This window comes from Lasioglossum baleicum, chromosome 3, assembly GCF_051020765.1.
Source record: "Lasioglossum baleicum chromosome 3, iyLasBale1, whole genome shotgun sequence".
Taxonomy (NCBI): Eukaryota; Metazoa; Arthropoda; class Insecta; order Hymenoptera; family Halictidae; genus Lasioglossum; species Lasioglossum baleicum.
This window is the reverse complement of record NC_134931.1, coordinates 20339890-20367674: the sequence shown is the minus strand read 5'-3', so window position 1 is coordinate 20367674 and position 27785 is coordinate 20339890. Positions and strand designations below refer to the sequence as shown.

At 44.6% G+C, this 27785-nt stretch overlaps 5 protein-coding genes across 5 annotated transcripts in view; 3 read left to right on the top strand and 2 right to left on the bottom strand.

Annotated features, from left to right (window-relative positions):
- Positions 1-17: 17 nt before the first annotated feature.
- Positions 18-3648, top strand: LOC143207180 (uncharacterized). The gene is made up of 5 exons (XM_076420344.1): positions 18-319; positions 390-524; positions 613-699; positions 765-855; positions 915-3648. Exons 1-5 carry the CDS (start codon positions 238-240, stop codon positions 1300-1302), a joined length of 783 nt encoding a protein of 260 aa, XP_076276459.1. The 5' UTR covers positions 18-237; the 3' UTR covers positions 1303-3648.
- Positions 1349-2778, bottom strand: LOC143207181 (putative U3 small nucleolar RNA-associated protein 11). Its single transcript, XM_076420345.1, has 2 exons — positions 2403-2778; positions 1349-2291 (listed from the first exon to the last, which is right to left on the bottom strand). Exon 2 carries the CDS (start codon positions 2278-2280, stop codon positions 1519-1521), a length of 762 nt encoding a protein of 253 aa, XP_076276460.1. The 5' UTR covers positions 2281-2291; positions 2403-2778; the 3' UTR covers positions 1349-1518.
- Positions 3098-4338, top strand: LOC143207183 (uncharacterized). Its single transcript, XM_076420347.1, has 3 exons — positions 3098-3648; positions 3874-4028; positions 4106-4338. Exons 1-3 carry the CDS (start codon positions 3235-3237, stop codon positions 4185-4187), a joined length of 651 nt encoding a protein of 216 aa, XP_076276462.1. The 5' UTR covers positions 3098-3234; the 3' UTR covers positions 4188-4338.
- Positions 4339-4768: 430 nt separating this feature from the next.
- Positions 4769-7200, top strand: U3-55k (U3 small nuclear riboprotein factor 55K). Its single transcript, XM_076420337.1, has 8 exons — positions 4769-4928; positions 5004-5116; positions 5191-5294; positions 5369-5596; positions 5677-5789; positions 6256-6452; positions 6530-6867; positions 6953-7200. The coding sequence occupies exons 1-8, from the start codon at positions 4878-4880 to the stop codon at positions 7183-7185; spliced, it is 1377 nt and encodes a 458-aa protein (XP_076276452.1). The 5' UTR covers positions 4769-4877; the 3' UTR covers positions 7186-7200.
- Ephrin (ephrin) overlaps positions 6255-27785 on the bottom strand; it is a 61632-nt gene continuing 40101 nt past the window's right edge. The window contains exons 2-5 of the mRNA XM_076420341.1: positions 24540-24681; positions 23312-23615; positions 20002-20307; positions 6255-17784 (exon numbers count right to left, since the gene is read on the bottom strand). Of these exons, the coding sequence (XP_076276456.1) occupies positions 17627-17784; positions 20002-20307; positions 23312-23615; positions 24540-24681 (910 nt within the window). The 3' untranslated portion in view covers positions 6255-17626. The remainder of the gene's footprint in view (positions 17785-20001; positions 20308-23311; positions 23616-24539; positions 24682-27785) is intronic.

Sequence of the window (27785 nt, the reverse complement as noted above, 5' to 3'; positions counted from 1 at the left end):
CGAATAAACATAATACACAGGTGCAGTAAAAACATTATTGTTTCGTTATATCTCGGTCATCATCCTGCACCTTCTATAGGGAAATCACCGACCCGAGAATGAATCTGACAATATTGTTTAGTAGAATAACAATCGCCGTGGACACTGGTGCTCGCTGGAAGCATGAGAGGTGCAACTTGTATTGGTCATCGAGTTGTGAGTGCACCATAGTAAAACGTGCATTGGAACACTCTAAGCATGGATTCTAGAATGTGCAGTGTCCTAATTTCGTTTTGGTTGCATTTCTTCTTTCACTGGCCCATTACTATCGCTGAAGAAAGTTGGTTTCTTTATTATGTATATCTATTTCCTTGTTTCGTGATATGTGAATATCGTTAAATGTGTGATAGGGTTTCCAATTACAAATGGATTTTTGGCTTACAAGACCGTGACGAGCATTCGGCCAAGTTGCAGCTGTTCTTTGTCTTATGCGTGTTCCTGTTGCCAGATTGTTACCATTTTATTCATCAAAGCTGAGAAAAATTGTAAGTGTATAATTATTTAATTTAGCAGCGTTTATTATTCACAGAGTCATTACTTCTTTTGGTCATCTACAACCAATTTGTACAACAGTGTGCGTTAACTTCATCTATCAGGGAAGCGGAGTAAGAATCGACGTGACGTTGAATTCGGATGTACTGAAATCCAGAAAAGTTACAGGTGACGGCAAACATCGTTATTTTTCGAAATACACCTTTTCGGCAACTGATTTCTTTGCTTTGCAGACTATAGGCCGCTGAAGTTTTGCATCGATATACCGCGATGTATTTTCTCAACCGCGTGCATAAACGTTTTGGAACTTAATCAGTTCTCTAGGTAATATTTTGATGTTCAGTTGATCTCGAGTGTGTAGTCATTAAATATATTTTTTTCAGGTCGATTACGGTTTGCCTTCGACTGGACATCTATTCGAAAAAACGAATATGGCAGCTGAATTACGATTGTGTCAGTTTATCAACAGTTCCTGCAGCAATGAGCACTAGCACTACTAAAGTGATGAGTACTACTACTACTAAAATGATGGGCAATGCTACTACAGCTACAACTAAAATGATGGCTGCAACAACTACCACGATGAAGCCAATGCCAGCAATGTCCAGCAGTCAGATGACGATGACTACAATGAGAACAACGACTGTCGCTATGAAAACGACAATGATGTCTACGATGATGCCGCCTAGAGTAGAAACCGAAGAAACAACACCGGATGTGGAATTTATAACTGTACCAGGAAGTGAAACGACCATTATAGATATTGATTGATTAATCTTTACGAGATTAGAGTCTTTGTGAAATAACATTCCCAAAATGAAATTATTGGATTTTATTACTGACAATCAGAGTTGTTGATTAATAGATAAAAATTATTTACATTGAATAATTCTCAGACATAGTATGAAGATTATTGATTATATGAAGTTTGTAAGATATTTTATATGCCTAAAAATAATATTAATTAAACAAGAGACTGAATGTACATTATCGCTTCCTTTCAAATTTCCATTTGTATATCGGAGCAGAATTCTTTGTGCCCTTAACCATTAATTTAGGTTTAGTAATTTTCTTGTCTTTCAGCGCCCTTTGCATTTCTAGCTTCTGCTGTACAATAGTCAGCTCGCGTTCTCTGTCGATCCTTTTTTGTAATTCCTTGTACGACATGTGTTTTTGCTGTTCAATTTTACTGAGAGTCTTTTCATCGATTTCTGGTACCTTCATGTTCTTTAATCTGCTTAACTTAGGTCTGTTCGTGCGTCTATTTACTAATGCTGGATGCGTGTCTAACCTTTTCGCTAAGTCAAAGTTTTTTATTTCTTCCGAATCATCCAAGAAGAATATGTGTTTATTTGGAACCTCGTTTACAGCATCGATCATGTGTAATTGACTTTGAAGCTTATCTATCTTTTTGGCTTCTATGGTTCTTTTGTGAGTAACATAACGAATATCTTGAGTTTCCATTAGTTGTATCTGGTCTGGAGTCGAGGAATCATCTTTGCTCTTTTCTCTATGGACTCCATTCTCAATCTTAGAGTTAATCATGTGAAAGTAAAATTCATCAGGATTTTTATTTAGAGCACGTTTCCGTAGAAGTTTCAATGTTTGTTGTTTCTCTTGGTAGTCTTTGGCCCTAGCAACATAATCTTTCTTCTTTTCCAAAATACCTAAATGCTTGCGAGAATCAGGTTGATGTCTCTCTCTATGAGTTTTCTGTGTTGATTTGGCTGCTTTCTTCCACGAAGACATGATCTTTATATCTGAAAGAAATTAGTTATATGAACAATGTGATAATACTTAATTATTATCTTGAAAGAAGACTTCCAGAAAAATTTTTAAATTATGCAGTATTATATATTTAAAACACGTACCCAAATACTCTTTGTAAAGAAAGTTGTTGTTTCAATTTATTGTTAATAGCGTGACACTGAAGAACATAACCACGTTTCTGTTTACAGTAGGGTACCACTACCAATCACTACTGACCACTACCACTGATTGCCGCTGGTCTGTATTCTTACCTTCTTACACAGATTACAGGATTACAGATCAGTGAAATGAATACATTAAAATTACACGGTGATGCCATCATGTAACAGAATTCGTCGGTGGCACAGGAGTGCACAGTGCACAGGAGCAGTGTTCCGATCAGTTCCGATCAGTTCCGATTGAACGGATTGAACTGGAACAGTGATGAATAACTGGAATCGCTCTGCTACCCAATAGTAGATACGTTACTGTTTTTCCGCACAGCGCCTCTAGCGGCCATCCATCGTACGAAAAATGTTGGGCACAATCGAAGCACTGGTTTTTCGGTACATTCCCGCCAATATAACTGCCTCTGCTCCTCATCATCTGCCAATCAGTGTTCCGATTGAAGCAAGCGTAACTCGCGCATGCGCGGCCAAGACAGTAGCGTATCTACGATGACGCAGCCGAGCGGCCAGGACCCTGATGCCTTGAGGCAGTTATATTGGCGGGAATGTACCGGTGTTATTAGCGGGACGACTGATGGACGAGAGACGTGACGCGGAACGTTAATATTTTATTATAAAATGGCAGTTGATAGTGAAGAAAGACTTTTTAAAAGTCTGTGGGGTGCTCAAGCTACCCGATTTCATCGAAATAGTTACGCTACTGAGGCTGAAATTGCCGCGCATGCGCGAGTTACGCTTGCTTCGATCGGAACACTGATCCCAATGTATGGGATCACTGTGGATCACTGTGCGCGAGAAAAATTGGGCCGAATCCAGCCGAATCGCAGCACTGCATACAAGCAGAGAAATGTTGGAAAATGAGTGTAGAAAATTCCTGAAAATAAGTCATAAAAATTGGAGTTTTTCTTTGGGAAGGCGTAATAGCCTTTTGCGGTATGATATTCCATATATTCCCATATTGGTTGAGGACATCTCCATACACTGTTCTTCCGAGGATTACCAAGAGAATGGTGTTAAAACAATCCAAACTTTGGGAGAACTTGTTCCGAAAACGGAGACGTCTGCTACTCTCATATCTCTGACATTGGGAAATAATTCGGAGATACCAATTTATTTCAATAACTTAAGCATCTCAGACATATACATGAAGGACTCGAATAGTTCCCGTTATGCTATATGGGTAAGTATGATCCTTAACATTACAAATTTCATATTGAACAAGGGCTGATAAAAGTTATACCAGAACTAGATATCAATTTATGAAATGCAGTGGAATCTTAATAATTCCAAGACTTCTCCTTTTCCTCGAGGCTTGGGTTATCATGTACTGTACCATATTTATATGTAGACAAACTTATATTTCATTTAAAGCGTACTATAGAAGTATACTGTCTCTCTTTGTCAGAAAAAATACACTGTCTTTAAAGTGTATGGTTCCTTAACTCTTATGGGTTCTGAACACGTGCTTGAGACTATTAACTTGGTACCTGTGCATGATATAGTCGGTACATGGAACACAATGAGTCTATTAAGTGCAACAGCACGCTCAAAGAACCATCGGTAAGTAGCTTAAGATCTACTAGAACGTCTGTCTAATTTTACAAAGATTTATGTACAAACATCTTTCTCGGTTTAAGGTATTCCCGTACAGAGGCACAAAACAAAATGTTACGGTCTCAATGGAAGAAAATGAAATTGGAGAAGAAACGTTTGGTTTAGATGGAGCCATAACACCTTCTGTTAGCAGTAAAAACATATTATCATGGAAATCAAAATTTAGCTGTTGCAGTCAATAGAGTGAAACAGTATTAGTGTGTCCAGACTGTGTCCAAACTGCCATTGTATAATAAAATATTAACGTTCCGCGTCACGTCTCTCGTCCATCAGTCGTCCCGCTAATAACACCGGTACATTCCCGCCAATATAACTGCCTCAAGGCACCAGGCCCTGGCCGCTCTGCTGCGTCATTGTAGATACGCTACTGACTGTCTTGGCCGCGCATGCGCGAGTTACGGTGGGTTCAATCGAAACACTGCACACAACTGCACAGGAGCTGTCTGTGCTGTAGGGATCTTCCATTCCATCATTCTGTGGCGGATATCGATAATGTAGATTCCTATATTTTTACATTTTACATTTTTTTTTTGCTACAATCAGAGATATACTCTCTGCTACAATACTCTCTGACACTATCGACCAATCACCGACGATTCAGTCCGATGAGCACTCTCATTTCCTCTCAGAGTGAACTTGTCAGTAGTTGTCAGTAGTACCAATTTTGTAAAATATAAGAAATCAGCAGTAGTAGCTGCGCATTGTAAATAGTTGGCAGCTCTTATGTGTACGAATACATACCATGTGCTTTAAATGAAATAGGTTAGACAGTATAAGAAGTATTTTTAATATATCATGTCATTCTTCATTCGAAAAAATCAAAGTACTGTAGCAAACAAGAGAAAGGTACGTTTTACATCTATATTTTAGATTATATATTACACAATTATCGTTAACCAAATATTCTCGATGATCTTTTAGTTTAATGGTCATGCTGCAAAGACAAAGGGAAAGAAAAGCATAAAGAAATCTGTACCCAATGACAATGAAAGTATTGCTAGTACAGATGAAGAACTTGCAGAGGAAAACGAAGGGTGTGTACAATACAGTAAACTTATATTAACAAAATTTAGGTATCCTTATGCGATACTATTATTGGCATTTGTAGACGTCGGTATCAAGAGTACGAAAGTGAGGAGGAAGAACAAGAAACTGCACAGGAGAAGCGTATACGACTGGCAAAGAAATATTTAGAACATATTGAAGAAGAAGGTAACCTTTCGAACAGATATATTTCAAGAACATTATACATTACGATATTCTAACTTTGGTTTGATGAAATACAGAGAGAGATAGAGCAGAATTTGAGCAGGGAGCAGTAACGAAAAGGCTACACGAAGAATATTTAGAAGAGAAAGGACGGTTAAGGAAAACTGTAGCATCAAATTATGTTGGTCATGACGAGCTAATTGTTTTGAAGTGTAAAGAGCACAAAAATTCTATTACCTGCATATGCCTGTCTAGCAATGGAAAGTTCTTATACTCTGGCTCAAAGGACGGCAGTTTAGTGAAATGTATATTACCTATAATTGAATCGCTAACAAATGTATAACCCTTTTCATATTACTTTATCTTACGTTGCATTTTACATTAGGGTCTTTGAAGGAAAGAACCAAATTAAAATCCATCAAAGGGAAGAGAAAGAATCAAGAAGGAGGAATGAAATGTGTACAGTGTATGGCTATTAGCACTGATAGCAAATTTTTGGTGAGACTACATAAACAAATATTCTAATATCTTCTTCTTCTATATAATAAAATATATCTTCTATATAATAAAATAAAAATCAAATGCTGTTCGTTGGTAAGCGCATATTACTTGAGAACGGCTGGACCGATTTGGCTAGTTCTTTTTTTAAAATGTTCGTATTAGTCCGAACTAGGGTATAGGATAAGAAAAATTGGAAAAGTGTCACGGAAAAATGGAAAATTCGGGGAAAATTAAAAGTGCTTTTAGAATCATATTTCAATACAACAAAAAACGAACACGTCGTAGCTTTTAATCAATATTTTAATAGAACGTAGCAGCTTTTAATCAATATTTCAATAGAAATTTACATTATCGACGTCTGTTTGCATTATCGACATTATAAACATTCGCCAGTTAGTTAATTACTCTATCTAATATATTTAAATATAAGAGCATACATAAATCACAGTTCTTTTCTTTAAAGGTAGTAGGAGATGGTGGTTGTAAAGAGATTAAAGTACTTTGTGGGGACACGTTGAGTCATATAAAGAATTTGCAGGGTCACAGGGGTAGCGTGACTGGTCTGGTTTTTCGTAAAGACACACATACGTTGTATTCTGCTTCTGAGGACAGAAGCGTGAAAGTATGGAACTTGGATGACATGGCATATGTTGAATCTCTGTAAGTATTCTTTTTTAAAAACGATGTGTTTTGTCTCGTCCACATTTTAAAATCCTATTGTTTCAACTTTTTAATAGATTCGGGCATCAGAGTGGTATTACGTCGATAGACGCACTGGCACGGGAACGAGCCATCACGAGCGGCGGTTTCGACGGGACAGTCCGAATTTGGAAAATCGTCGAAGAATCGCAGCTCATATTTAATAGTCACGGTGGTAGCATAGACAGCGTGAAGCTTATAAACGAAGAAAATTTCTTCAGTTGTGGAGATGACGGACAGTTGTCTGTTTGGGGTTGTTTGAAGAAGAAACCTCTGTGTTGTGTGCCAAACGCGCATGGGACGGACGAGATGAATAACCAGCCAATGTGGATCTCGAGTATAACTGCATTGCTCAATACAGATTTAGTCGCATCAGGTATCGCATACATTTTCCTCAATACATATATCGCGCAGTATGATTTAGAGAAGGAGTGAAAAACATTTTCTACTTGAAATCGCAGGCTCGCGAGACGGTTCTATAAAGCTATGGAAATGCAGCGACTCCTTCAGATCGTTGAATCCGCTATTTGAAATTCAGTTAGTGGGTTTCATAAATGCGCTGCACTTCACCCCGGATGGAACTCAACTGATTGCTGGCGTCGGTCAAGAGCACAGACTTGGAAGATGGTGGCGCATACCGGAAGCGAAAAATAGCATTGTTATAATACCACTAGTTCAGACGAAAAATAAATAGTTTACGCAACAGAAACGGAAGAGAACTCAATTGTACAAAGATATACATATAGATACACAGACTCTCGTATGTATAAAACAGATCATCCATTGCTTTTTTACTTGTGGTTTATTTTTTTAAATGACCATCGTCGGCTGCAGCATCTCTGAAATCGTCGAGATCGATTTCCATTTACCGAGGGGGGTGTTAATGAAATAAAACAAATATTGGTCCACAGTACAAGTATTTATTTATTCTGTACAAAAGTTGAGTTATAAAATATTATGTCCCCATTTTAGGTCTTGTTCTTAGTCTTGTATACCATGCCGTCTTGAATTCGTTCGTATAATAACAATTATCGCCGCAGAGGATACTTGCGCTTACGAGAAAGAAGCGGCTCGCGGCCATTGATTGATTTTCGTGCCCTCCGGCCAAGCTAACCGTAGAGACACGGTGATCGATCGATCGACATATCGTTCTCCCTTGTTCCTGCATAAACGCGCGTGTCCTCGTGCGAATCTCGGGCTCACCGTGTACATATAAATCAAATCGACTTTTTAATTCGCGTGGTTATTCGCGTCAACAAACGGTACAGCAAAGTGTACGCTACTTCGTGTGCATTCTTGCAATAAGTTTTCAAACGAGTGCGACAGTACGTAGGCCATCTAAATAGGCCATTTTCTCATCGTTTCTGTGCTCCATTTCTAATTACCTTCCCCTTTTATTCCCGCATTCATTTTTCCTTATGCTTAGATCTTAGGACGCGAGTGTTCCATTCCGCAGATAAGTCGAACAACATTGGCTATCGCCTGATCAGTGTCATCCCCGTTAGTTTTTACTTTCACTAAGAACTCTGTATAATACCTTACTCCGATACGTCGCCGTCTAAAAATGCTTCCTTCCTTTCGTCTCGTTTCCGATTGTTTCAACTTCGTGGTCGTAACGATTCGCACTCTTCAAATCGGGCATCGTACCCCCTTACGTTCCCTTTTCCACGCCGCGAATCTATCCAATTCTTTCGCAAATTAGTTGAGAATTTATTAGTCGAATCGTTTTCAAGCACATCGTCGGATAATAAATATTCTTCTGTGTTTCCGTTAGTCGCGTAGAGAACGCTAATCCACGATCGATCTCGAGTGCTCGCGAAGGGAAGCGATGGCACGGAAATGGCACCAATTGACGCTAATTGTCGGAACTTATCTCTAACCGTTCAAAATATATTCGCTTGTCGTTGCATTTTTCCAAATCAGAGGCGCCGTATGCATCTTTCCTTTTTGCAGTTGAAGCACAAAATACACGTGTAAGACAAAACTTATGATACAGCACGTTTACAAATATTTCTCTTTAACAACCGTGTTGAATCGAGTTTACTTTCTCCTCTTAAAGCTCGCGAAAGAAAATAAACGCTGCTACGCTTTGAAATTTTCTTACGCTTCGTTTAACGCGGTACAGAGGAACTGAGTTTTCATCGTAGTCGTTTCAGAAAGAGACACGGTTTGGAAGTTCCACAACGTTGACTGTTTTTCCGGGTTCATAACTTACGATTCCAAACGATATTTCCGTTCTGAGAAAATACAAAATTTTCATCTGACAACAAATTTGCTCGAGGATAATATACACATATATATTTATTATATGAAGTTTCGCGAGAATGGCTATCCTTTTTTGCTTCTGCAAGTTCTGTCTTACGTAATAAAAGTCCCGCACTGAAATCAATCGTGTCGAAGGGTCGCGAACTATTGTCGGTCGCGAGTCGTTTGGCGAGTCGAGAGATTCGTTGTCTGTGAAGCATACACGGCTAAAAACCATAGGCGAATGAAATCGAGGCTTAATCAATTGGTTCTCGAATCGACTGAAACAAGTGGCATGGCCGCGTGCCCAACGTTGGGCTGGCGCGTCTCGAAACATAATCATCTTCCTTCTCGGCATCGCGAATCGTGAGATTTCGTACACACTACACGCCGCCGCAATTTTTCCTATTATGTATACGCTATGTACATTCGATCCCATAAAGCACACGATATCCCATAGACTCGACATTCTTACAGTTACCATTCCGTATCGCTTCTCAGTTACTTAAAGGATATTATCCAATGCGTCCAGAATATAAAACAAGTTTCGTTGATATGTCCTGTTTAAGTGTAAATTAATCATACTCAATCAATCAATAGTCGACCAATTATGGTTGTTCCGCAGTTGAACAATCGAATTGCATTCGTGTAGTATTTCGTAGGTAGAAAATAAAAATGCGCCGATTAGAAAGGATCAGTTTCGATCGTCTTAATGCTACTTCAACGAAGTTCTTACTTAAGTAATCAGCTGCATAAGTAATTCAGGTTTACGACGTTTGAATTTCCACGTAATTCAGTGGTTCTCTTTTTAGCAGTCGGTGTAAAGTATTCGAAAGAGGGTGTAAGATAGATAAGAAACGTATCGACGGTTTCGTTACGAGTATTCGAAAGAACGTGCGATTTTCCGAATAATTCGCCAATATTTCAAAGGATTCTTGATGAACGGGTGGATATTATGTGCTTTGCAAGATGTACTGGTCGTGAATGTAGCGCGTTCGTCTATGGGAGACGACGTTTCGGTTTCGATGGAACGAATTGGAGCGATTTCTATGATCAGTACCGAAAGACTCGCAAAATTGAAATATGCGATCGAACCGGACATCCGCTTTCGCCGCGAACTCTCACATTCCTCTTTCTCTTTGCACTGTATATAACCTTCTCGTTTCTCTTTCGCATTCGTTCCGCAAGGTAGGACAACGAATAAATGTACGACTATTCAATAAATTTGTCAATCTTCCGAGGGCATCGATCGTGATAATAATTGAAAAATGGCAGTTTTCGTTTCGTTTCATTCGAAGTGTCGCGCGACGCGAGAGGAGCTCGCGCGAAGAGGAACCTTTGTTTATTTCTGTGCGTTGGAGCCGGATATCGTCATCGCCGCCGTGGCGCACGGTATCGCTGAAAGAAAAAGGAACACCGTCGAAATCCACTCGAATTCTTCCTAACGCCGAGAACCATCAATTTCGAGAACGAACAACGAAAGAATGAAAAAAAAGAGGAACAACCCGAGACCCAACATAATAATCGAGTTCCTCTCGCGTATCGCTCATTTACAATCCTCTAAAGTGTAGTTACAGTAACGTTCAAGGATGCACACCTAACATCGATAAAATCTATCTGGTTAAATCAGCGCAACAAAGTGTGGATGTTAGAACGTGTTTCCACCATGCGGTTTTCGAAATCATCGTCGCGTTTTCGTTTGTACAAAAAAATATACGTTTATTCTCCAGCTTGGATCCGAATGGTTCACGGTGCGTCTTGAAAATGTATGTCTCGAATTCAGGCAGGCAGGTAAGCGGGCAGAAATCATTTAGAAACCGAGCTCTTCTCTCGTTCGCTCGTTCGTTTTTTTTTTTTTCGTCGTCGCTCCGAATGTTTATTCCAGGAACACATTAATGCTTGTCAGAGTTGGAACGGAAAGAGCGTGACACGCGATTTCCTCAAATCTACCCGGCTATTCAGCACCGTGAATCGTTCGGCTCGCAACCCACGCGATGGTGGCCCGTCGCTGATGACGGCGTTCAAACGCAAAAAAGGAAACCTGGTTTCTTCATCGAATCCGCGGACTGGTGCTCGATACCCTGGTCTGAACCGCGTGGAACGTGGATCGCACGCATCTCGTCCGCCGAGAGCATTTCCATTTTGTACTAAACAATTCGAGACGACTCGCGCAAGGTACTTTCAAAACGAAACGGCGTCGACGTCCGTCGACGGTACTCTCTCTCTCTCTCTCTCTCTCTCTCTCTCTGTACGTGTGTGGCAAACGTGTCTCTGTGTGTGTGTGTGCGGATGTGTGTTCTTCACGTATGTGATAAAGGGGGGACGCCCGGTCTCCCTGTCCGGCATTATCTCTTCATATTTTCTTTTTTCTCTTTTTTACATCGTAGCTTCTTTTTTTTTACTCTCCGGCTTTATCTCTTATCTCTCTTTCGCTTTCTTTTGTTTACTTTCGTTTTCCATCGATACATGTGACCGTATATCGACATACATAATACAATATACCTATTATAAATCCGGCGACGCCGCCGACAAGTCCACGTTCAGGCGTCGTCGACCCTTTCTTACTTTCCTCCTTCCCGGTGCGAGCGCACGCGTTCGCGTCGTCTCTCGCGTGGCCGTCGAAAATTTGCCTTTCACGTAATTTTCTTGTCGTTTTGTGTATGTAGCTTTGGCGAAGATGTGAAGCGTGTGAACATGTAAATGGATGTCTTTCTTTTTCTCGTAGTTTTAGTTCCGGGCCGTATCGCGATTTCTCAGCGACGTTTACGCTGCCCTGTGCTCCGTATCGCGAATGTTCGATGCCAATGATTTGTGCGAGTGTACGTGTATCCGTGTATCTGTGTGTATGCGTGGTCTTCCATGTACTTCATGAAGATCGATTCTTTTCTTTCAACGTTTACTCAGTGTTACGGTTAGCTGCAATTTTTTTATGTCGATTATGTGTCTTTTTTCCGGTTTTTTTGTCTGCTTGGACTGTTTAAATACTATTTCGCTACAAGTGGACTACCATTATGAAACTCTACGCTACTTTGTATTGTATTGTAATGCTTTGTAATGAACGACTGTACTGTACTGAACGTGCATACTTGGTGAGCACACGCAATCTATAAAGGGATCCCGTTTCACGAACGCCAGACGTGGACCGCGCTACTATCTCCTGTCCTTTCTTTGGTTTCTCTTTCGTTTAAACGTATACACTCGCTGATAATCGTTTCTGTAATTACCACAGTTCTACTACGTATAGCACGACCAACATACGCAAGGAAAAAAAAGTGCGAGCGAACCAACCGGAATCGTCGGAGATGTAAATTAATCGGATAAATTGTGATTTTCTTTGTTCGAAATCATTTAGATCGCGACACCGTGGATCGAGAAACAAATGCACCAAAGAAGAAGGGTAAAATGGCGACAGGATGGTAACGCGGCGCCCCGTATGCTTTCTCTGTGACTGGGACCGTATTGTGTCATGTAATGTACCTGTTACAAAATTAATATATGCAACTGTGAGAGAATTCATGACCTGGCTAAAAAGTGTGGTTCTGTATTCAAACGTTCCCGTTTAATTAGTACTTGTGTTCTCGGTTACGAGTTAATAATCATACTTTAATAATAAACCACTTCGAGTTCTTCCATCTTCGTTAAAAATCTTAGACATCAACGTACATTCACTTTTATAATAAATCGTTATTAGAAACCTATCCTCGTTACTTGCTATGCATTTAATATAAATTTCATCGTGTTATCGTTATTGATCGTAATCTGGTATCTTTTCTTTTTTCTTCTTCTTCTTCTTCATATTTACAACGACGTACCTACGAAATCATCTCGATCCCTTTTTACGCTCGATAATCCGCGGCCTGTTTCTCATCACGCGGTGGATATAATTGAACCTCTTTCTTCCTCTTGGCTTTTCTCTTTCGTTCGCTCTTTCTTTCTCCCCTTCCCTCCCCCCGCCCCCCATTCGCTTCCTTTGTCTCTGTACTCGTTTACTCTCTTTCTTGCTCGTTTACATCCCCCATTTTAAAAAACCTCTGTCTCGAGAGAAGAGAGGAACAAGTCCTTCGCGTACGCAACGAGAGTACATACACGTGCTGTATCTTCCTCGGAGACCTCTAATCTCCTTCGACATTGTTCCTGAACACGCACACGAGAGGATAACACAATGAAATAGCGAAAACGAACGATAGAAATCGCAGTCGGGGAAACACGGGGATGTCTTTGGAATGAAACGTGAAACCTGTTCCTCGTTCTGTTCTTCGCGGATCTGCTCGGAAACGTGCTAGCTCGCGACGTGTCTCTCCGTGTGTGTGTGTATGTATGTATGTATGTATGCCTTGCTCTCTCTTTCCTTTCTCTCCTCGTCTATGCATGTGTATGGTTGAACGCGCGCGTGTATGCACGGTACTTACACGATTAATTGTGTGAAGGCTAATCTTAACGCGCGACCTAATTAACTGTTCCATTAGACGTTAAAATTATTCCTGTCGACATGTCGGTGCCTGTGAACTCTCTAATATATCGGATATATCTACACATTATACTTTCTACTGACGATTTAAATATTTCAGACAACGCTTGTTCCTGGCTTGCTGGATAAAAAAATATCATTTCCGAGGAGCAGCGTTTCACGTACAGTATGTTTGTTGTGTGCGGGTAAATGTTTGTTGTGTACGTGTATGTGTATGATCAGTATGACGAGGGGGTGACTGGGTTCGTTGCGGTGGATGCTGGTTTTGTTGCGGGTGCTTTGGAACGGATCTGAACAAAACGGAAGAAGGAAAGAAAAATAAAAATTGAATTGCAGTGAGTGACCTTGTCTATTTTCTATCGATAGTTCGAGTCTATATTATTGTTATTACTATTATTCACCTATCGTCCGTAAAAATGAGTACCATTCACAATGGATTCTATGTAACGTTGCTGCATTGCTATTGCATTTATGTAATTCATCGTTTCGTTTTTATTTTCTTCTTTTTATTACGGGCGTCCTTCCGCTGGTTCTGATTAAATTCGCTACCGAGGCGATCGATATCCGGTGGCAGGCGGGGGTCGCAGTCGCTCCGTTGCATCCACGATTCCAACGATGTGCAACGCGTCGCGTACACACACATATATATACACATGTACACGCGAGACGTAATCGCGCCGCATCTACGTACCGTGCATCGCGCCCGGCCCTCCCCGTTTACCCCGGGGGAAATAAAATAAAACTCTGAGAGACCCGCAAAACGAAGTTGTTGTTGTTGTTGTACGTAAAGAGAAATATTTTGTACATCGCGTGAATGCTCCTACGGTGAGGACAACGACGAACGTTATATCTATGAAGGATCGTGAAACGCTACTGGGTGGGCGGCAAAACTGGTCTACGGCTGAGGCGTTACGCGAACGCTTTCGATTTTTCTTTTTTCTACACTGTGCAGGTGATTGTCTTTGGGTTTTCGATTTGCGGGTTGGTCAGCGATCGAACGGTTCTACGACTAGAGAAAACTAAAACGTAGACGCGTACACCTCGTGAAACGCGACGCGAATGGGAACGAAGTATGAAAGGAAAGATACAGTGGACAAAAAACAAAAAGAAATATGTATATATATCTCTATATGTGTATATATAGAAACAACAGGTTTGAAAAAATTGTTGAATCGTGGACGCAGGACATCGACTGCTGTGTCCCCTCCCCTCCGTCGATCGCTCGTACGATTACGGATTGCTATTGCGATTAACACATGGGTCGTAAAAGTACAAACTGTAAACAGACAGGCGAACGGACAGACAGACAAACAGACGTGGATCGGAGGCATGTAATACTTAGGCTTACAATACTGTATTGGATAACATTATACACGCATTCAATATCCGACGTTTCCCTCTCAACATTCACGGCTCTGATCGTTGTGTCGTTGACCTTCCTACTTGGTTGTCGCGTTAGTAATCAAAGACCATGATGAACCATCGATAAACGATGAAAACGAGTCGGTCAATCGAGCAGCCTTCAGGATACATTTCATTTTTTTTTTTTATTAGCTACGATTCGGAATTGGGATCGCTGTTACTCTTTCTCTCTCTCTCTCTCGCATTCTTACTCTCTCTCGCTCTGCGTCATACATCTATCTTTCTCCGCATACTCGTATTTACAATAATTCGTTACTCTTCTAGTCGCCATTCGGTTCATCATTTTTCGCTCGGCCGACACGAGACAGCTTCTGCTCGCCGTTCTTCTCGCCTTTATATCCTCGGATGATTCTCGGTTCTCCGCATCAAGCTCCGTTCACACCGTTCCCGACGAGTTACTTTCGCATCGCTGAGATATATGATATCATTGAACAGAATTCCTCGCTCGTCGAGGCTAAGTCGCGAATCAAATCAGGCTCGTAAAGCAACGGATAATCGCCCCGACGTTGTTCTCGCGGGAAACTTTCAGTTTCGAGCGAAACTCGCCGGGCAAAAGTGATCGTAGTGATCGCGCATGCGGGTCGCGATGCGCGGATTCAATTTGAGATAACGTTCTTATCTCTCGGTTAATGCTCAACGGTTATCGCGGATATGGCAGTACTGTGTGTTTGACGGATCGTCGTTTAACAAAGAACGTCGAATTACATTTGGCTGCGTTCGCAGCGTGAACGGAGTCTCAACGCATGCGCAGAGGTCAGTGTGATCGGCACACGCGTCGTAGGTTCGAACGGCAGCGCGAATGACGGTCGCGCGCGTGTGACCGCTCTGCGTGTTGTGTGAAATATTATTGAGTCCTGCACGATTGGCAAAGAATTGCGAGAGCTGCACGCGTGTGTGTGGAAACGAACGAATCCAGCGAACAATAAATAGAGTGCGAAAGAAGATGGCGAAGAAGATACAATGGAAACGAGCGGTCACAACGAGTGGCCGACCGGTCGAAGCCCGCGAGACTGTAATCGGCAAGATGTTGGGTCGCGGGCAAGTATTTGCAACGAGACCCGAGCGTGTGTTGCACACGAGGAAAATCTAAAAGAAGAGAACAACGAACGCGCGCCGGTCGATTCGACGATGACAGGTGGAGAGCTGATCGTTTTCTCTTTTCGCCTGCGCTCTCGTCGTGTCGTCTACACCCCCGCCGAATACGCAATTTATTCGCTAGTGAAATTTGATATTTTTACTAGTAAATATAGAATATCGAGTGTGTGATTATTCGTAGCGTAATGATAGCGGAGAATAAATATAATACAGATCTATAGATAGAGTTCGGTATGGTACAACTATGATACAAAAATTTCATCATGTCTCGCTCCGCGATCAGTCTCTCTCTCTTTCACGCATACGCACGCACTCGCTCTCGCTTGCTCGCTCGCTCGCTTTCGGTGATCGACGACGTCCGACATCGAAGAGCGAGGAATTATTTTTCTCGTGCGTCGATGAGGCGCTGCTTCGCTCTCTCGTGTGCCCGTGAACGTGAAAACACGGTCTCTCGCCGGAACATAACAAAGGTTCGTCGCACGTTTTACTGTTTTATGACACTGACGATCCCGTGAGGCGATCCTCGGCGAGAGAGGTCTCGCCACACAGTGGAACAACACACACACGCACACTGTTTCCCACGCACACTTTATATCGCACTCTTTCCGCGCGTGTGTCATATAGAAGATTTTTACCTAGTATACGGCACTCTCTTAAATCCCCTCGCCCCGGCATGGCAGCGCGAGGGCCACTTGTACATATTCAATAGGAATTTATTTACACGCGTGCTAATTATCCTGGTCGCGATCGTTCAGCCCGTCGCGAACAGTCCTTCGTTCATCGACCGGGATCATTGTCGTCGTCGGTCGGTCATCGATTCGGCTGTCCAACCAAACCCTAGTTAGACACTCGATTCGATTGTTATCTGAACTAATTGAACAATTAGTTGTCGATTCAATGCCCAGTGCATCGCGAGATTGCGTATCTGTGTATGGACGTGTTTCACCGAGAAGAAAGATTGCCGAGAGAATTCGGTCAGTTCGTGTCGGTCGAGTCTGTTTTGGTTCGGTCGTTTGTGGAATATCCAAAGTCCGTTAGAAACGAACGGTTCTCTCTGTGAATGATCTCGAAGGGCATTCTCGAAAACGGCCTCGAGTTGGTCGGTAACAAAGGACAGTTCGCTCGTCCATCGACATCCTGCGGTCGTACCGATCGATCGAGGATCGCACGGGAAGTTCGAAACGGTTTCCCTGTCCTCGTGCCCCGCTAAAGAATAATTAGCACGCTGTTTCACACGACTTCGTTTCGCGTTTTCCTCTCGTATTTCGAATAAATATCTAGAATTAGCGTAATGATAAGAAGGACAACCAATACGACTACCATTTATAGTAGTGATAATAGTGGGCATACTATAATAGTGTCTAGTAGTAGCGTTTCTTCACCTCGTTTCATCTTTCTTTCTTTCGTCTTTGTAATCTTACTATCTACTACGTCCTCGTTCATCCTTCCTCTCGTCTTTTTTCTCCGTTTATTATTCTCCTGATAGTTTTTCTTTTATTTTTATTTCAATATATATATATGGCGTTGCTCTGCTCGTGTGTCGTGCTGCGTGTCTCTTCTCTCGACGGTTGTACATAATGTATACGCTCATCGATCTTTCGTCAATCTTCTCTCTTTACGTTCCCCAAACCCATATATAACATTCTTCGCTTCCTTTTTGTTTTCTCATTGATTTTCTTCAGTTTTATTCGCGTCTCCTCGCGCGTCTTCTTCACGATTAAGCTTTCCCGTTCTCTCTCTCTCGAGGCAGTCCGACCGTGAATCGTGCGCGTTTTACTTTTCACGATCGACGGGCGGCCGCGCGGGGCTACGCGCGTGCCTCAAGAAATTAATTAAACGTAGGATAATCACAGAAAAAGGGGTTTCGACGTATGGGATATACGTTCTCGTCGGCGGCGCCGTCGCTTCACCGCAACAACTGCGGCAGGAGCGCACTGATCACCAGACTTCCCGTCACAACCACCAACAGCTGGCTGTACCGATCCTGTACTCGGCTGGAACTCGCTCCGTTGTAGGTCAACTCCTCGTTCTTCACGACTTCGTTCGGGTGGTCCGAATATTCTTCTGTTGGAACAAAAAGAAACCGTTATTAACTCGCAAATATAATATCTGTGCGCGTTGCTTTACAAAATTAACGGGATGTGTTATCGTTTCGCAAGAACCAAGTTTTTCAACACTCCCGAATTTCCAACCCGATCCTATCACGCTTCGTCGAGGACTGTCTACAGCCAACGCATGACTTCTCGCCTTTTCCGTTTAAATGGTATACACACATGCCGAGTTCTATGAAATCGTTAATGCGACGTTGTAAATTTTATCCACGCGTTGTAATTTCGCGGGGAACATCGGAGGATCGAGAAGAGATTGATGAATTAAGCAAACCGACTCGAGTAATTTCAATTGGACAGCTTGTGAATACAAATTCTCGACCGTGCGGGGCGATCGAGCGGCGCGACTGGTTAATGAGTGGCTCGGCTTATCGGTGAAATGCAAATGCACGCTTTGCCCGCGCGCGCGTTTCGAAGTCGAATTATCATAGGTGACGACGTAAAAAAGGGCGAGCATTGAGTCGCATCCGACAGATGGTTGTCGGGAGTCGTCGAATTCAATTCCCCGTTTTCATCGGACTGTTCTCCATCTGGCACGCGCTTGCTCGCGCGCACAGTGGTGCTCCTTTTAATCTATTTAACCGTGCTCCCTTTCTCGCGCACGCGCTCGAAACATCGATAACAGTAATCGACGGATCGACTCGATTTTTTCCGCGCCACGGTAATCGAAGAAAATTAAGATACTCCGGCCGCGATGCGACCGGCCCATAAATTATTTTTTATACGGGAAAAAATTTATTTCTGGGCGTTACAACGCCGACAACATTCGGCGGTCGGTGAGGTCTCGCGTACGCTGCTTTAATAATCACTCTTTTCGATGCAATTTCACTGGAGGCGCATCTCGGCCGGGGCCCGGTAATAAGTAGAACAAGGTGCTCGGGGACGATAAAATTTTAAACCTCATTAAAATTGATTCGCTCGTTATTTACTTTATCCGACTTAATGCGTTCGACCGATAAGCCGAATGAATCACGTAAAATGATTGTTTGGCACGCAATGGACCGTCACGTCCAACTACGTAACGGTAATTTAATGAGTGGAACACACCACCGAAACCGGTGACGCTCTCTCCCCCGTCTAACCGATCGCGGAGGAAGCAGAAGAAGAAGAAGACAAAAAAAGTAAGAAGAAGAAAGAAAGGAGAGAAGAAGCGCGAGGATCTCGTGACTATGCGCGCCGTCTCGAAAAGGAGAAATATCAATTACGTGGCGCTAATAACGAACCCCGACGCAACCCGGCAATTCTGCCTCCGAAAGAAAGATTTACATAAGATAACGAGCAGTAAAGTCGTCGGGGACGAGTGGTTTATCTTAATTTTATGCAACAGTAATTCCGATACAAAGTAATAATTACCAGTCCGACAAAAAGGAACCAACGATTAAAGACACCTCGACCGAGCGGTGCAATTGCAAACGCGGTGCGCGTCCACCCGACTAACAGGGGACTCGGCTTTCTCGCAATGCATCACGGGGGGGGGGGGACTTCTCTTTGCGTTTCAGCATTTAGCCGACGCGACGCGACGCGACACGACAGGACGCGACTCGATTCGAATTTATGTTATTATCGTGGCTTCCGTTTCCGATAATTAAATCGGGCCCCGGCTATCGAACAATCGAGCAAGATTTCCGAGACTAATTGCCAGCCATCGATAGCTCGCGAAGCTTTCCATTTCGACGATTTCCGGGGGAATGGCCAATGATACGATCGCCCCGCCCTCTGGCTGCGTCAGTCAACGAGATCCTTCGTGGTATAATTAATTTCGCCGTGAAAGAAATCCCGGTGCCGTGATGAATGATTCCGGGGAACATCGAGAAATTCGTTTCGCGGAAAGGGTTCGCGTTCATCACCGATAAACGGTGGTGGAGAGAGCCCGGCCCTCGGGGCGGTTTCACGGACAGGGGGAGGGGGAGGGCCAGCCGATTATTGTGCGAGGCTGATTCACATATTTCCTATCGTTCGATCCTGGAAATCGGCCGCCAATCTCCGAGTGTGTCCGGGCTTGAAAAGACTCTGATTCACGTGGTGGTAGGTACTCTCGCCCTCCCTTCCGCAATTAATGTCGGTGAACGAGGTCCCAGGGAAAAATCGCTGGCCAAGATAATGGTCACGAGGAGCATCGAGAAACTCGTTCCGCGGCAAAGGGAGCAGGTGGCGAGGCGCTGTGTATACGTACTGTTCTTCTTCTTCGGGCCGGTCGAGGTCTTGGGCGGCAAGGAAGACGGCGGTCCATTGTGAATCGGAGGCTGATGCGGATGCACGGGGTAGATAGCCGGAGGGGGCGCGTGGGGCAGGGTCGGCGCTGCCGTGGCCGGTTGATGATGATCGTGATGATGATGAATGTTGCCCCCTGGGTAGAATCGATCTCCGCCCTTGAAGACGCTTGGTGGTGGCTGGGGTGCCATTCCGGCGGCTCCTCCACCCAAAACTGCGGTGCTGGTCGAGCTGCTGCTTGGCACGGTGCTGCTGGTCACGGGCACGGCTGCAACGACACGTAAAAAATTATATTTCTCTCCCTCTCTCTCTCCCTCTCTGCGTAGCCGGTTATCGCGGCTTCGGCTCAGACATTGTCCGATCTGCGAATATTTTTTGAGCGATCGCGTGCCGCCGGAGTTACGTGGCCGTCTCGTTCAATTTCCGGCGAGTTTTATTAATGGCCGTGCGCTCGCGCGTTCATCGCAAAATAAAGTATACGAAACTACCACTGCGAAGTATGATGCTCCGGCAGAACGAGTGGGATATATGATCGCGCGCGAGCTTTATCGATCTACGGGAGAGGTCGAGGATCGCGGTAGGTAGAGGACTGTGAAAGTTTCGTTCATCGGATCGAGGAAACGAGTCTCGCCCGCAATTTCGTGTGATTCGATTATACTCGCCGTTACGAGCGACAACGGCGTTCTCGGTCGGATGATTTAGGATACCGTTTTCCCATGCAATTTCGGTTTTGGGAACGACCGAGTTTTGCGTAATTTTCGGCGCGTTCTCCGAGCCGGAGCCTCGCGGACGCAGAGCCGCGTCGACGACCGGCCGTAAACGCAGACCACGGTGGAATCGCGCATCGATTTCAATTATCGGTGTGCGCTGCGCGCAGAGGACGACGCGCGTTCGGTATTTAACGCGGCGCGGTGTCCGCGTATCGAAATAGACGCGGTTATGATTGCGGCCGTTAAATTTTATTTAATCGCGTCGACGATCATTCGGCGTTGCATGCCGTGTGTATGACGTCCGTATACATAATAATAGCGGCGCGGGTAGCCGCCGACGTTACAGTTATAACCGTAAACGTGGCGCAGTAAAAATCTGATACGAATTTACGTAACCGTGACGCGCCGCGGAAAGCAAAAGCCAACGAGAGAATTCTCGTTCCCGCGATATTGCATCAGAAGCCGCGGACGCTTCCGCGCGAAAGAATGGATTTTCATCGGTAGATACTCTAACCACGAACGGGAATCTACGGAAAAATGGTTTTATGAAAGAAAATTAAACCGACTTCGAAAGAACGCACTAAAAAGTATGAAATAATTTCCACTTAATTTATGCGAATACACACGAACTTATAATAAATAAAATACAATCTTTCCACAGGCGGTGCGAAATTGAAAATTCTCGACACTAAAAATTACGTAGATCATTAAATTCTTCTACATGCTTTCACATATTAATGTATCTTCTCTTTCCACCTACTGATTTCCAAGTCCATCATATTCCAATGAAATCATAATCAGCAGCATCTGTCATTTGGAAAATTTTTCATTTTTGCATTTTGTTCGTGTGTATTCACATAAATTAAGTGGAAGTTATTTCATACTGTGCATTCTTTTACTGTGTTTTTGTCGAAGTCGGTTTAATTTTTTTATTTCACACATTTTAGGGGAACGAGCAGGATTTGTAGAACACCGTAGGATGGTTTTTCGGTCGTATTGCTTATTTGCAATAAAAACCGCAAAGAACGGAAAAATGGAACATTTGTTTTCAAGGAACCACCTCGGGGACATACTCTACAAGATGCAAAAGGTTTCGTTCCGATTGGTCCATCGATCTCGGCGTAATCGGTGAACATACATAGAAAAAAAGCGAAAAAAGGCATATGCGGCTCGAATTGAGTAACCTCCTCCTTTTTCGAAGTCTGTTAAAAATAGAAATAAAATCTGGTGACTGCCGTAAAAGAAAGTAAAGATTCCTTTAACGGAATATCGCCCGAGGAAGCGTCGATTCATCCGCGTTCAGGGGATATTCACGTCCCCGTGGACCGGCGAGAAGTAGCTTCCACCGTGGAAATAAAATCGAAAATTAATTCCCCGTTTTCGCCGGCTAATTGCCACCGTAAACGTCGTACGCCGTGGTCGCGAGGCCTCGGGGAGCAGAGGAGCGCCTGAAATTTTCCGCGAGATTAACATTTCTCGCGGTTCGTGACCGGCGATAGTAATCGTAGGCCACAGTGGTGTTCGCGCGCGCGCGTAGAGACCGAGCAGGGTCCACGCAAAGCTTATCCAGCGGCCGACACGCGGGGATTTCGAGGCCGTGAGTCCCGTGGAATCCTGAATGCCCGACGCCGAAGAGTTCAGAGTTCTCGGGCAGCGAAATAGCTAGTCATTACGGCGCATGAATCGTCTCTGGCGAGTGTCGGGGCCGGTGGTAGCGGGCAGAACGAGGCGGAGGTGGTGCAGGGAGGGCGGCTGGAACGAATTAGGGAGAGTGGAGAGACCGGACTAGAATGAAATAGTGGAATTTATTGTGCTCTGGGACACAGTGTTAGTCCCCCCTAACCGCAACAAATGGTGCACAGTAAGAATTATAATTGATAGGGATTATTTAAGAGGGGGGACCGCCAGAAGAAACACTGGAGCACAGAGGGACCAGTCCGGAGAACGGACAAGGAGAAGCAGCCGTGGACCGGCTGACACAAAAGTTGTTCCACTTTAGAACTGATCACGGGATAATGAATTTATGGCGCGGTCCTCTTCTGATTCGGTTCTTCCTGCCGAGGACCGCACGCGCGCGACGCTCAAGGGAGGCGTAAAAATGGGATCTCCTTTGCGCGTCAACCGAGAAGAATGAGTTTTCAGGAGCTTGTAGTGAAAACATAAGAGAATCCACTCAAAATGTTGTTATTTAAAAAAAAATTGTTTTTTCACCATTTGCTGGTTTGCTAGTTCTGCTATTATAATAGTATTCTGAAGCAGTGGGTCGACAAAACGCATTGCTGAGTGTCTGGACTTCCTCAGAAGCAGTGGGTCACAAAACCCGTGCGTTTGGGTCTAGCCCAACATTCAGAGGTCTCGAAGCGAAAAAACAGAAGCGAGGCACTGAAAAGAGCTACGACGAATGTAGTATCGATAACAAAATGCGCAAAGGAGATTCCACCTTAATTCTGTAACTGTGGATTGGGATTTTTGTCTGAGCACTTGTGAGGATGGGGACAGCATATCGAGAAATACATCGGGAAGAGTCTGCGTATTGGTTAGATATTGCAAAGAAGTACTTACAGTTGTTGCGCGACGTCGCTGAGGACGACGATGTGTCAGCTTCGTTGCCGCAGCAGACTTTGAACACGACTTTCATGTTGTTGCTGGAGCACCTTCCGCCGATGCGTTTGTGAAGGTCCTCCTTGGACGAGGTGCTGATGAAGTAGTAATCGTGTCCCGGCAGGAACTCTAGGCCTCCGGGTTGCGGTGTGAACGGCCTGAAGGTGATTGTGAAGTACATCGTCTTGGACGGCTTGTCGCAGACCGCTATCACCCGCGGATTCGGATTCGTTATCCGACATGTTTCGTACTCCTCCTTGGACACCTACGGAAACGGATCGGAGGCGTTGTAAACTTCCGTGGCGAATCAATTGGCGACGCTTCCGGTTTGCCGCGAAACCGGCCGTGTCGAGAGGCAGAGGGAGAACGTTCTCTTTGTTTTACGTCTCGGCGAACACGGTGTTTGCGGAGGCAGAGCGCGCAGTCCCACAAAAGGACATTAATCGTTGATTGACTACTGTGAAAGAAGTTCCCGTCGGGTAGTCTGCGTGGCCTGGTTCCGGAGGAGGCTGATTTCTGCTACTCGGCTAGTTTCGCCTCGCAGGACACGGTGAACCGGAGGAATAATGTCTATTGTCGGGACCCGATCGCCGCGCTATCGAGACAATACGAGGGGGATGATGGGCGTCGAAGCGGTGATTAGATCTCGACGATGATTCGTAAGTTTGTGCTTACGTCTGCGCCGCCGGACGGTCCCGGGATCGACGATAGCAACGCAGGAGGGCAAGAACTTTCCACGATGCTAGCAACAATTTGATTCACGGGATGTTTTTCTCACGACCACGAACAGCGACGCGGCAACCGAGCGTACTGTATTATTTCAGGAATAGCGGTAACGATATTCCGTGAATATTTTTAAGAGAAGAGTGGCGGTGGTGGGGTGGTGTAGCAGCCCCTGTCGGTGGCAGAGCGGTGTTAAAAGTTGGCTCCGAAGCGGAAGTCGTTGTTGGGGGTCCGCGGCGAGCGAGTTAACGAACGAGTTTCGAGTAGCAACAGCTGTCTAAACATCCACGGAACGCCCTTTGACAATTTTTTCGTTCGTGTAATGGGCCGGCAGTCCCGTAACACGATTTATATCTGCCGATCCCGGGGCATGTGGAACGCGGTATAGCATACGTGGCGTCGCGTCGCGGCCAACTTTTACCGGAAGGAGAGTTGAATTATTCGCGGTCGAACCGCGTGTACTCACGTTGTAGATAATATACTTCTCAGCGTCGTCGTCATACGTCCCTGGTTGGTACACAGGACATATTATGTTCACTTGGTCGTACTCGAACGCCGCGTTGTTCTTGTTCACGTCTATTATGTGGTCTGTATTGTCTATTCGAAATCTGCAACAGAAAAAGAGGATCGTTAGCAACTGCGCTCGATCAAACATACAAATACATGTGATATGTATATCTCGATTTCTATCGAGAGGTTTACGCGAAGGAAGGGCAATTGATGAGTGTAGCCAACCGACCAGACGCAAATCAGGAATGTATCACGAACGGCAAAGGGTTAATATATTTTTTTATAGCGAACGAAGAGGAGGATCCGTCGTTGTACACGGCCCGAGCCTTTGAAAAATGAATTCCGGGATATCCGCGCGATGAGTACGAACATTAACGACTACGTTCCGTTCGCCGCGGGATGTCGACGGGGGGAAGCACAATAGGTCCGGCCGTTTCCGCGTATCGGTCGCTCGGAAACGAGGGTATCCATGAAACATTCGCGAAATTCCGACGCCCCCGGAGGTTCCTCGCAGGGAGTACACGGTTCCCTCCGGGTCCGTTGGTAGCCAGGTCAGGAAAAGGAGAAAAAAGAGAGGACGACGCGCGGACTCGCCCTCGTAGGCACCCAATGTCAGATAGGCAGGCGCCCATGGTGTCGGGACCCCACGTAAGTGTACATACGGCTTCTGCGCGTATGTACACACATGTACGCATACAGGTGAGCTTGTATATACAGGCTCGGTTGTATTATGTAGCAGAGCTTGCTGGATACTCGGCGAGGATGGAACGAAAGGTCGGCGAATATGTAGAAAGGAAGGTAAAGAAGAAGAAGAAGAAGAAGAAGAAGCAGAAGAAGAGGAGAAGGAAGGTGAAGAAGGTGGAGGACGGTTCCTATATAACCGGTTCTTTCCAACGGCGCTCACATACGGCAATACATGTCCGTTCCTCCACGTTGCACCGAGCACAGTAACGTCTCCTGCTGTTCACACCGCCCTATTTCGGGTCTACGAATCGGCGCAGAGACTATTTTCTTGGTTCTCGCGGTCGCTCCACTTGTTTCGACCCTATATTTATTTTCCTTTCGCCGGCTTGCCTCCGCCACATACGACCGTGGCATGCCCGCCGAGTATATTTGTTCTGGGTTACATAAATTAGATACGGACGCGCGATGATGCCCGGAGTCCACGGGAATGTTCGGGGGCACCGTTGAAATACGGTTTCCCTGTTTTCTCAACGCTCGAACGGACCTACTCTCGGACCGTTTCTTTTTCGCGATGCTTAATTTAATTCCACCGTGAAGGCTCGGCCGACGACGACGTTGAATCCCCCATCGCATCGTCCGGCAAGGGGACCGATCTTCGTGTTATCGTGTCAATGTTGGGACACGCTATTAATGATAAATTTGCGGTTACTTATCAGTAGTCGGCTATGCAAATTCACGCGCGTCGAATTGCTGAGTCCAGTACCTACCGGACGGCGAAATATTATACAATGTAAGTAATTCATTTATTAAACTGAACGAATCAACGACGTTGTGTTCGTAATCTGCGAATTATTTCGTTTTTCATTTCTATTGGTGATGGTAATAGGGTATTTCACCTAACTTGACCACATTGAATATCTTTGTTGTCTTTGTTGATACGTCAAACGTCTGAAGGACAAAGTTGAATGGTAAAATGGGGCTCATACGATACCAAAAATGATTTTTGTTTTTCTAAAATATCTCCTGAACTAATAAATGACTTTTCGACATACATAGGTTAGTACTTTTTTATTATTTAAAATGAGGTATTTAAAAAATACCTCGCTCCATTTAAAAAGATGAAGGTGACCTTGATATCTCTAAAAAAAATCACAACAAAGATATTCAAGGTGGTCAAGTTAGGTGAAATATCCTGTATACTGCGAGCGAGGTGAAACATCATCAAATTTTATTGCACGCTATTGAAATGCACAAACGTCGCGTCGCGTCGGTCCGATTACTAATGGTTCGATTAAAGTAATCGGACGCACCACGCGGAGAGCAATGACGTACAATTTCGGGTAATGAATAGAATCATGCAGCAATATCACGCGCGTTGCATAGAGGTTCGTCGCTAAGAACTAGTATCCACGCATGGGGACCTAGTGAATTTAGTTCTTACAGTTATTATCTTAATGCCAGGATCCATATTTAGGGTCTAAATCACTGGTATCTTCATAAATTACTGGTATCCGGAGAGTCTGCTGGTACCTAAACGGGCCGGGGTACCTGTCGGGGCTCGGAGTTTCGATGTCCGCCAAGTTCTATCTGCTCGTAAGAACGCGACGTTTTGGTCTCCGGGGTGCGTATCCGCGCTAAGATGGTTCACCGCGAGTAATTTCGCTTCGCGTCTGCAAGCACGTTCCGCTTTTTGTTTAGGTTTCGGCGTTGGTGTATACCGGGGAGAGCAGCCCGTAAAGCTCTCCATGGCGGTAAAACGCGGGCGTCGAAAACGCGTCCCGACGTTTCGGAGCATTAACGGACAATCTCGTAAGTGGGCGTGTAAGGGCTCGAAAATTGGAAGGTAGGCCGGGCCTCGACCAAATTAACGTTTGGCGATAATATCCGCTCTCTCTCGGTGCCCCCATGTCGGTCCGTCGCGCCGGCTCTCGGTGTACCCACCCTAAGCGCGCAACCAACGCCAACAACCTCGGGACCGAGAGGAAGACCGAGAGAGGCACGCGCACACAACCGAGACCGGCCCTCCGGTTGTGTTCCTGTTCGTTTCGAGGAAGGTGTGTGCGCGTGTGTGTGCGTCGCGCGTGGGTGTATAGGACATTTCAGTCGCAGCCGGGCCATTCACGAATTTATTAGACACCGTATACGTACGATCGTGGCCCGAATTACTCGCGATAAAAGCACGGCATGGCTCCTTTTGGTACCTCGGGACGGGCAGCTCCGTTTCCACGGAGGTTGATGTACCGTGGCCGTCTTGTTCCCCGGTCGTCGACGCGTTAATGGCGGCGATGCGCGGTGAATTGTGATGTATAAATTTGCCGGGGATTCCGTTTTGAAGGAAACCCGCTCTCCGAGAGCAGTCCCTTTCTCTCGAGCTCTCGTTTGGCCGACGGAACGAAACACGAAAATTATGTCGAAAGAACGCCTTCGACGAAACGCGATGTTTTCTTTCCTCTCTCCGCGTTAGGATCGCGTTAAATAAAAAAAAGAAAACATTACGACACGGTATTACCAATCGCGT